Source organism: Cucumis sativus, chromosome 3, assembly GCF_000004075.3.
Source record: "Cucumis sativus cultivar 9930 chromosome 3, Cucumber_9930_V3, whole genome shotgun sequence".
In the NCBI taxonomy this organism is placed as follows: domain Eukaryota; kingdom Viridiplantae; phylum Streptophyta; class Magnoliopsida; order Cucurbitales; family Cucurbitaceae; genus Cucumis; species Cucumis sativus.
The window spans coordinates 31,360,108-31,370,344 of NC_026657.2; the positions used below are offsets into that span (position 1 = coordinate 31,360,108).

General features: G+C 35.6%; 3 protein-coding genes across 6 annotated transcripts; 2 read left to right on the forward strand and 1 right to left on the reverse strand.

The window, feature by feature from the left end:
* The first annotated feature begins 220 nt into the window (after window positions 1-220).
* LOC101208931 (syntaxin-121) lies at window positions 221-2,582 on the forward strand. Its single transcript, XM_004136471.3, has 2 exons — window positions 221-991; window positions 1,807-2,582. Exons 1-2 carry the CDS (start codon window positions 454-456, stop codon window positions 2,190-2,192), a joined length of 924 nt encoding a protein of 307 aa, XP_004136519.1. The 5' UTR covers window positions 221-453; the 3' UTR covers window positions 2,193-2,582.
* Window positions 2,583-3,568: 986 nt separating this feature from the next.
* LOC101209174 (putative deoxyribonuclease TATDN1) lies at window positions 3,569-7,682 on the forward strand. 4 transcript variants are annotated; one of them, XM_004136472.3, is made up of 12 exons: window positions 3,569-3,801; window positions 3,903-3,923; window positions 4,037-4,137; window positions 4,487-4,544; window positions 4,638-4,681; window positions 4,785-4,865; window positions 4,977-5,047; window positions 5,174-5,284; window positions 6,176-6,258; window positions 6,344-6,560; window positions 7,205-7,288; window positions 7,415-7,682. In XM_004136472.3, exons 1-12 carry the CDS (start codon window positions 3,780-3,782, stop codon window positions 7,491-7,493), a joined length of 972 nt encoding a protein of 323 aa, XP_004136520.1. In that variant the 5' UTR covers window positions 3,569-3,779; the 3' UTR covers window positions 7,494-7,682. The 4 variants fall into 4 exon arrangements, with proteins under 4 accessions (XP_004136520.1, XP_031737690.1, XP_031737691.1 ...); XM_031881830.1 differs by having other exon boundaries at window positions 4,487-4,681; XM_031881831.1 differs by having other exon boundaries at window positions 3,578-3,801; window positions 4,474-4,681.
* A 54-nt stretch (window positions 7,683-7,736) lies between these two features.
* Window positions 7,737-9,870, reverse strand: LOC101209421 (33 kDa ribonucleoprotein, chloroplastic). Its single transcript, XM_004136473.3, has 4 exons — window positions 9,328-9,870; window positions 9,133-9,234; window positions 8,362-8,670; window positions 7,737-8,143 (listed from the first exon to the last, which is right to left on the reverse strand). Exons 1-4 carry the CDS (start codon window positions 9,760-9,762, stop codon window positions 8,018-8,020), a joined length of 972 nt encoding a protein of 323 aa, XP_004136521.3. The 5' UTR covers window positions 9,763-9,870; the 3' UTR covers window positions 7,737-8,017.
* Between the last annotated feature and the right edge of the window lie 367 nt (window positions 9,871-10,237).

Here is a 10,237-nt window from a genome sequence, read left to right on the forward strand (position 1 = left end):
ACATTATGAACTATGATTAATAAATAACAGTGGAGCTTTGTCTTAAATTTGTTAATAACTCAGATATTCATAGTTTAAATTCTCACTAAGTTATCTTAGTTTAACTTATATTATCTGGGGGTTAATATAAAAATTTACTTTCTAAATATCCTTTAGGAAAAAGAAATAAAGAAAGGTTGCTTATTTATTTTATGTATACGACCGGTTCCAAGTCTGATCAGCTATCTTTCGAAGGAACTTCCTCTCTTCCAATTCTGCTTCACCTGTCCCATTTCTCCGCCCCATCCCTTTGACTTCTCCTTCTCCTTTTCCCCTTCAGATTCCTCCATTTGTACCCCATTTGACTACTTTTCTCATAAAACCCATCAAATCCCTCTTCTGGCTTCTTCATTTCCTCTGTTTCTCAACTAATCCATTTCTCCATTCTCCATTTCCTCTTCTGGGTTTTCACCAATGAACGATTTATTCTCCTCTCGCTCCTTTTCCCGCGACGCCCATGTCGTTGAAATGGGCAACAACGCCTCCTCTTCCCCCACTGCTGTTAATCTCGATAAGTTCTTTGAAGACGTTGAGTCTGTTAAAGACGAGCTCAAGGAGCTTGAACGACTTTACTCCAACCTTCATGACTCCCATGAACAGAGCAAGACCCTTCACAATGCTAAGGCTGTCAAGGACCTCCGATCTCGCATGGATACTGATGTTTCCCTTGCTCTTAAGAAGGCTAAACTCATTAAGGTTCGATTGGAGGCTCTTGATCGCTCCAATGCTGCCAACCGGAGCCTCCCTGGTTGTGGTCCTGGTTCCTCTTCTGATCGGACTCGGACTTCTGTAGTCAACGGTTTGAGGAAGAAATTGCAGGATTCTATGGAGAGTTTTAACAATCTTAGGCAACAGATCTCCTCTGAGTACAGGGAGACCGTTCAGCGAAGATATTACACTGTTACTGGTGAAAATCCGGACGAGAAAACCATTGATGTCTTGATATCTACAGGTTAGATTACTCAAATTTGACTGTCTCAAGTTCTTTGTTTCCTAACTTTGGCTTGAGGATGATGAAATTTTAAGACCCATCATTTGCTGGATCACCATGATTTGTGATGGGGATTTGTTCTGAGATGTTGGTATGATCACATGATATAATATGAAATTCATCTATAGTTAAGTTAAGTTAGAGTAAGAATATTTGTTCCAAACTGCATCTGATGAGAAGTTGAATGTTATATATATATTCCCCATTTGAATGTGTTTATATAAATGCTTGAAGATCATCTAAACTTGCTGTAAGGTGATGTCAAGGGGGGAAGTAGGTTTTGTTTCTTTGATCCCATGTTTTTTATGTTCTCTTTCATTTTTCTAGGAGATGGATGCCGTTATTTGGTGGATGAATAAGATTGAGTTTTCAATATCTTTGGAAATGAAGGATGTAGTGTTTGGTATGTGGGAAAAAAGGGAAATATGAATATATTTTGTATTGGAACATTGTCTTAAAATAGGATATAGTGTTCAAGAGTCTTGTTTTCTTCCTTCCCCTGCGTGATTTAATTTGTTTGTGTCACGTGATGTAATTTTGTAAGGTTTGTTGTTTTGTTTGTTTTTCTTCTTAGGATTGCTAGAAATGAGATGTTGGATGGTTTGAATCCCAAATCTAATCCCATGGGCTCATGCTTGTGTTCTAAATTCCTCAATGGTTATATATCAAATGCGTGATTGATGAGAAGTTCAATTGCTCGAGTTGATTTCAGAAATTTAATCTCAAGACGAATGATTAACATCTGCTAACACGATAAGATATCTCCAACTATGCAGGTGAAAGTGAGACATTCTTGCAGAAAGCCATTCAAGAACAAGGCAGAGGCAGAATCTTAGACACCATTAGTGAGATCCAGGAGAGGCATGATGCTGTAAAAGACCTGGAAAGGAACCTCAAAGAGCTGCACCAGGTTTTCATGGACATGGCAGTTTTAGTGCACGAACAAGGCGAGAAACTCGACGACATCGAAAGCCAAGTGAACAGGGCTCATTCTTTTGTTCGAGGTGGCACACAGGAGTTGACAACAGCCAGAGTATACCAGAAAAACACCCGGAAATGGACAATTATTGCCATCATCATTTTGCTACTCGTTGTCTTGGTGATTGTCCTCAGCCTGCAGCCTTGGAAGAAAAATAACAGTAGTTCACCCGCAACACCCTAAAACGCCTTGTCTAAAGCCTCTTTCCTACGAAGCTCAATGAGTCATCTCCTACCGAGTTCTCACACCATACCGCTGTATGTTACTGCCCATATTATTTGAGACACCAGGATCTTATTATCTACTTTTACCTCATTTTGTTTCGATTTTTTCATTAGTATCCATAATTTTTTTTAATTCTATAACAGTTTAGACATGAAGAGGTTAGATGGAGAATGGCTTGATTGATGAAAAACCTTGAGGTCTTGATGTCATTGAATAGGCAGGATTTGTTCCTGTTGGATGTTGTATACACCCTTTGGATTTTAGATTCTTCTGTGTAATAGATTTCATTTTTTTTTTTTCCTTCTTTTGAGTGATTTTGTTTATATATTATGTTCTTTCTCTATTCCACTCACAAACTCCTCTCTGTGTTCTTCTTCCCAAAATAATTCAATTGTTCAAGACATTACATTTGAAAACTTTGAGTGAAAACTTTCAAAGTTACCTAATGAAATGCATCAAAGATAATAACAAATTTGAATTTTAAAATTAATCAAGTCTTTTGGATGATTGGGTACCTTTATAAAGCTTGAATAAACACAACTTTTCAAGCACAACTTTTCACAATTAGTTGTAAATTGTAATCATTCAACTTTTCACTATTACGTTGTGCTTATCACTTTAATTTTAAGCACTCAATGCTTCTATCAGACCTTTATCTCTAGAGTTTTTGGACCTTCTTCCATAATACAATTTCAAGTAATTCAGTCGACTTCTGTTTGACTTTAAACCTAAGCTTCATTTAAGTTGATTGAACTAATTAACCACTCTTTCTTAATCAGTTTGAGTGTTCTTCAATCAAACTCTATTATTTTAAATTTTCAATCACTCTCTTTACATTTGAACATCTTTGCAAAGGTTCCAACATTTGTAGAAGAATAGAAGAATTGAAAATATCTCATTTCATTGATTCAAGCTTTTGAAAATATATACATGTTAGAGAATTTATGTACTAGCTGTTTTAGAAAGAATTCTACCAAGATTTTTAATTAATTGATTTATAAAAATTCAAAAGTATTTTGTATCATTAATTTTAATTTCAACGCAATGTATAATTTATTTATAAAATCAAACATTTATAGATGTCTATTCATTTCAATAAGTCATACAACTTAAAATTTTACTATTTTTATAATTCTTTTTGTATATTATTTTTTCTTACAATTGTTTCGAAATTGAATTTTTTTTCCATAAATTAAAGAGACATTTTTAAATAAATCAAAATATTTACCATCTCCCAAAATTTTAGATTAGAATAAATAAATATTTTATTAAATTTGCTATTCTTTTTTACAATTAACTTAAATTAAATTATTTATTGAGAAGTTATTAATTCAAATAAAAATAAAAAAGTTGTCGGATTGGGAGGGTGGGAACGTACAAAAGAACCAATCGGAGAAATCTCCATCGTTGAATCCGGCGGGAGAGAACCGGCGAGCGGCTAATCCATTGCAGATTTGAGGCCATCTCCCTTACCAATTCGAACCAATTTCAAGCAAGTTCAAATCAAACCGAATCTTTCTACCTCTTCTCTCGCTTTCCTCCACCATGGCAACACTGCGAATGATAGGTAAGTAACTTTCCTCCCAGCCAAACACAATTTTCCCCGTTCTTTACTCAATCCACTTTGCAATTAACTCAGTTCTCCTTTCTATCAATGGCGTTTTGCAGATATTGCAGTTAATTTTACAGGTGAGGCCAGCATATCATTTGGTGATAAAATGTCAGTTATTTGTGCATTAGGGTAAATGAAAGGGTCTCTGCCCTTTTATTTTCTGTGGAATGAGATAGTGTTCTGAATGCAGATGGTATGTTCAAAGGAATTTACCATGGTAAGCAATACCACGCAGCTGACCTAGCAGCTGTATTGAGCAGGGCTTGGAGTGCTGGGGTTCAGCGAATCATTGTGAGTCTTTTTCATTTTGTTTTGTAATTACCCATTGTTCGGTTATTGATTTCCCTTTTTAGTATCTTTAAGTTCTGAAACATTTATCCATGGATTGGCTTCCTTGATGCTCTCGTTTGCCTGAGCCTCAATGAAGAAACGGAAGAGTAGTGAGGTTATGAGCTTTTATTTCCATGACCGTAAGGATGAAAAGAAGTTTTTTTTTTTTTTTTAATAGTTATAAATGAACATACAAGCATGCATTTAAGATGTTTTCTGATAATTGATAAACCATTTATTTCTTACTGTCTTTTGATTTTTTGGGTCTGATGATGATAGTGATACGATCTAGAATAGTTTGTAAATGCAGGTGACCGGTGGATCACTCGAGGAATCAAGGGAAGCCCTTAAAATTGCAGAAACAGATGGTTTATTTTGTTTTTGTTGTTTAAATTCTGTTGAACTTCTTATCTGTTTTCAAACTTTGTTTCTCTTGGTTCAACCTGTTGTTTTGCTTGTAGGAAGGCTTTTTTGTACTGTGGGTGTGCATCCAACTAGATGCAAGGTTGTTTATTCTTCTGTTTTTGTGTATCATTCATGGTAGTTTATTCTTCTATTTTTTCTGCATCATTCATGGTTTGATAGCCTGTGATATACTTTCTTTTCAGGAATTTGAAGAGAGTGGTGACCCAGAGACATATTTTCAGGCTCTTCTTTCATTGACCAAAGAGGGAATTGAGAAAGGAAAGGTTTGTATCTACCTCATTTCAAAAAGAGAAAAAAAGAAAAAAGAGTTAGTTGTCTTTGGCGTAATTATTTAAGAGGATTAATAATCTTCATGCCACACACATGCATTCAAGGTCGTTGCAGTTGGTGAATGTGGATTAGATTATGACAGGCTTCATTTTTGCCCTGCTGATATTCAAAAGAAGTAAGTGATACTAAGAGGAATATTCTTCAAATCCAATGTTAATTGTTATGCATTCTATACAACCCAACAGATATGCAGTCTTCTATTGTAGAATTGGATATTTATTTCTGAGCTGTGTAATTGTAGATATTTCGAGAAGCAGTTTGAATTAGCACATACAACAAAGCTTCCTATGTTTCTACACATGCGTGCAGCTGCTGAAGATTTTTGTGATATTGTAGAGCGAAATAAGCAAAGGTCAGACCTCTAAACCAATGAGAAAACGAAACCTTTGTCATATTAAATTTTTTAGATTTAAGGCCCTAGTCATCTAGCTTTGAAATAGAAAATTAGAACCAAAATGTGAATGCTTTGAGGAATAAAGCTTCGAGTACCAAGAGCAATATCCTTGGCCAATTTGTTTTTCTAACTAATTAATCGGTTCTGTGATGTATACATAATAGATTTAAGATTTAACCACGACCACCAGCTTTTCTCTTGTAAGAAATTGTGAAGGAAATGATAGAAACAATAAAACGGGCAATTGAAAGGTAAATCATATTATTTCCTCGTAGCAAAGAAAGAATAAACTTACTTAAGACAAATGCAATTATCTTTTGTTGAAATGCCTTGAATTCGTAATTGAGTATATGTAATTATTTACGATTTTGACTCTTAGTGCATATATAAATTCTCTACCTAGTGGTTCCGTATTGTATTCTAAAACATTCTCTCTAATAATATTTGTTCTTCCTTTGTCCATGAACATAGCTAACACACTGTTAGTAAACCACGTATATATGTGTGCAGTGTGCAGATTTTTATGTTCTTCGTATTGGTTAATTGTTGATTTCGTAACATCTTTAATATACTCTATTGGAGTGAAGAGAAATGCATATACACATAGATACATAGATCATTTCTTTTGGCGGAGAGGAGAAAGGTGACAATCACAAGGGCACAAACTTGAAAAGTCCAACGGAATTGCACTGTTATAAAGAATATGGTTCAAGTATTACATGTCTGCACATTTCATTTTCCTCGTTTCCTTTTATTGTTGTATTTTCCATAAATGATAAGGAACTTTCCAACTGTAGTTACTTTCTGATTGCACGGATGTTGATTATGTCATTGATGCTCGTTGCATAGGTTTTGTGCTGGAGTTGTTCATTCTTTCACAGATAGTGCAGAAGATCGTGATAAGCTTCTCTCATTCAGTAATTTGTACATAGGTCATTGCCACGTGCCCATCCTTCTAGCTTTATTTATTTTTCTCTTACATCTCATTCCTCAAATTAATTGCAACTGCTAAAACAGGGATTAATGGTTGCTCTCTGAAAACTGCTGAAAATCTTGATGTTGTGAGGGGTATACCAATTGAGAGATTGATGATTGAGACGGACTCTCCATATTGTGAAATCAAGAATACACATGCTGGGATTAAGTTAGTTAAATCGGTCTGGGCTTCTAAGAAGAAAGAAAAGCATGATGAGCAGTGCATAGTGAAGGGCCGGAATGAACCATGCTTAGTTCGGTACGATGCGATATATTTTGTTGTTCTTTCCGTCAAATAGACTTCCTGTTTACTTTATAACTGTTATTTATATCACCATCCAGGAAAATGCTTTCCAATAATTGCTTCTAGTTTTAGTGGACCAACTAGATATGCCTGTAAGGAGAAATAATATGAAAGAACTACATCATACTTTGTGCAAATTCTCAAATTTAAAAGCACATAGTTCTGCAAATTTATAATATGAGTTGGGAGGATAATATCCATCACTGGAGCCTATGTTTCTTCTTTTCCACCTCTTCTATTTTGCAACAGAAGTTGCAATAGTGAGCTCTATTGAATTTCTGTATTAGATTTGTTGGCTTTGTTGGTAGATTATAAACGATAAAGATTTGTTGCTGTTGAAGCTTGTTAAAATGAAACTTTTCCTTTGTCAATCTCTTTATCCTTTTGTTTCTAGACATTTCCTTGTAATTTCCTTTAAAGGAGGGGTTGTGTTTGATACAACTATAGTTATATGTTTTTGGCTCTGTTTTCCTTTGTTAATGTCTTTATCGTTTTGTTTCTACATATCCTGGATATTTCCCTTATCTGGTAGATTTTTTTTGGTGAATTTGTATTTGATGCAGTTTATTACTTCTCTAAGATTTGGCTTTCTTTTTCAGGCAAGTTCTTGAGGTCTTGGCTGGCTGTAAAGGCATCATGGATATCAATCAGCTTAGTGAAACTTTGTACCACAATACCTGCAGGTATCATGAATTTCCGAGAATGAAATATTAACGTTCAAACACTTCTTGGATTTTCTGCAAGACTGCAACAAATTATTTGTAGAAGTCTTATCGTTTTCTTTCTACTTGTGTTGCTCTACTTTGCAGAGTTTTCTTTCCTCAAGATCTGGACTCTGCAGCAGATGCTCTCCTTGCTGGTTCTCGAGATCTTGAAGAAAAAATTTAGTATAAATGCAGAACCTACTTTTTGTTAAACTCGATTACTTATACACGCAATTAGTTTTGGAAGCAGAAGCAATTTTTCTCCAGTATGTTTACATTTTTTCATTACCATGCTTCCAGTTTTTCAGTCTCCTTTTCCCTTGTAGAGATTTTTTCACACTTAAATTGTTAATTCTCAGGAGATGACAAACAATCAGTAGTTGTAGATTTGTAGTCATAATTAGCAAAGATAAGGTAAGAAAAGGCCTGCGAGATGAATATATTGTAGTATTAACTCAGCAAAGAGACTCCATAGTACATCCAGTCCAATTCCCCAGCCATACGTAAAAAAACTCGTTAACCTATGGCAACACATCCACACTTTCCCTCTACTCACATACACCACTCAATGAAAAAAATCTAGTCTTCCTTGGTCGTTGAGCAAGGAATGGGAGAATTGCGGGGAAGACCTGAAGGTATGCAATTTGCAGAATTTGCCTTAACCTTCAGTTTCAGTTTAATTTTCAAGCCAACTCACAACATCAGATTTCACGCACTGATACTTGTAAGCAATTCTTTGCCGTCAATGGTATTCTCAGTCCTTGGGAATGCTGCTGGAGAAATTGGGGACTGTCCTGCAGCAATATTCAAACGCAGAGGTCGCCCTTCAACTTCCTGTAAGCATGTGCCATAGGAAGAGGTTAATGTGTGACTTGTATCTATAACACAGGGCTAAATATACAAAATGCAGGTACATTTTTTCATGGCTAGTTCTCAAATAATGTAATTCTGGTTTGCAAGGTTTATGTTAATATGGGCCCATTTTGAAGTAGTTGAAAAGTAATAATGTAGTTAAGGATCAATCACATCAGTAAATTCTGTCACTTCCTTACCACTCCATTCATGGACTCCAAAGCAGACTCTGCATCCTCAGCAGTTTCAAAAGATACAAATCCAAAACCTCTACTTTTTCCAGATGCCCTATCATAGATGATCTTAGCACTCAATATCCCCGGTTGGTTTTCAAAAGCGTCTCTTAGACTCTGAGAAGTGAGGCCCCAACCAAGGTTCCCTGCATATATTTTGTGTGGACTATCTACAAATTTGTTGTAGCTGCTTCTTATCCTTGGCCCCATTACTTCCTTTTCTCCTCCCCTTGGCACTTCAGGGAAATTCACCCGAACGGTTCGACCACCGATTTGCTGACAAGTAGTGCAACCATTAGTAACATTATAGCAATCTTGAACATCTTACACACTGTCAATAAATTTGTCTGTCATATATAGAGACATCGTACCATGGTACCAAAACTATTACACTTGGCATTTAGAATCTATTTGTATGCTCCGTTGTGTTAGAATCATCAGCACCCTCTCTGATGTGTAACACTAACACTAATATCACCTAATTCTACAAAACCTTCAAATAACTTCCCTACCTTTATAAATAAATTACTCTCCAAAAAACTCTGCCCTTCTATGAACGCATTTGAAAGTAACAACCGCTAGTAAGTTAAGCTAACAGCTAAAACAAACTCTGGATATCCAACCCTAGTTTCTAACCACTGCTTTCAAACTCCAAAGTTAGAAAGAATGCAAAAATTTCCACAATTGTTAAGCTAAAAGAAAATGAAAGGAAAAAGAGAAAGAATATAAGTAATTTACAGAGCCATCAAACATCCGAATTGCTTCTTTAGCTTCCTCCAAAGTTGCCATTGTCACAAACGCAAATCCCCTACTCCTATCCGTAACTTTATCGTATATAACCTAACATAAGATGCAGAAGATAAATCACATGAGAACTCAACAATGGTGAAGCAGTTGTAATTGGCCCTAAAAAATACAAGTTCAACCACAAACCTGCACAGAAACCACATGACCGGCTTCGGCAAATACCTCAGACAATTGGGAAGAAGTCATAGCATAGGGTAAATTTCCAATGTAAAGCTTCCCTGCTTCACGAGATACCGATACCTTTTGTTCATCTTCTTCTTGGGTTTCTTCTTCACCATCCGATTCTTGTATGTGTCCGTATTCTGTTTCTGGGTCGGAGATTTCAAGCTCATCGAAAGCAGGAGGCGCACAGTGGAGATGAGAAACAGAGGAGAAGGAAAGAGGGTAAAAGTTGGGTGAATGGAATGTGAGGTTGAGAAGCTTCAATTGGTTGTGTTTTGGAGAAAAATGAGAGGGAATTTGGTTGGGATGTTGAGTGAAGAAGTGTTTGTTGTAGAGTGGAGATGAAGAAACTGAAGCAGCAGCAGCAGCAGCAGCCATTGAGAGAGAATAAGCTGACATTTGAGGAAGAGAAGGGGAATGGGAATGGTGAAATTCCCAAGTGATAGGGATGGATTTTTCTGCTCCGGGAAGCCTTGGGGAATTGGAAGATCAAAAATGTAACATATCACTTGGGAATTCCACGTCACTTGGAAAAATCCCATCAACTGATATTGGATAAGGTTACTTTTATCGGATTTTTTCTTTCTTTCTTTCTTTCTTTCTTTCTTTCTAATTCTCTATTAATTCCATTGATTAGCATTTCTCAACGTTTAATTTCTAGGGAAGAAAATAAAAATAAAAAAAGACATAGTTTAGGATTGGATCTACAGAACTGTTCAATAGCATTTGATGTCTACCATTAATTTCTTTTATATTATATTTTTAAGGATAAAAATATCATTTTAATCTTACTTTTACTTCCTAATGTCAAGGCAAACACAATTTAATGTCTTACTAATTGAGAAAAAATAGAATAAGATAATATTTACACTTT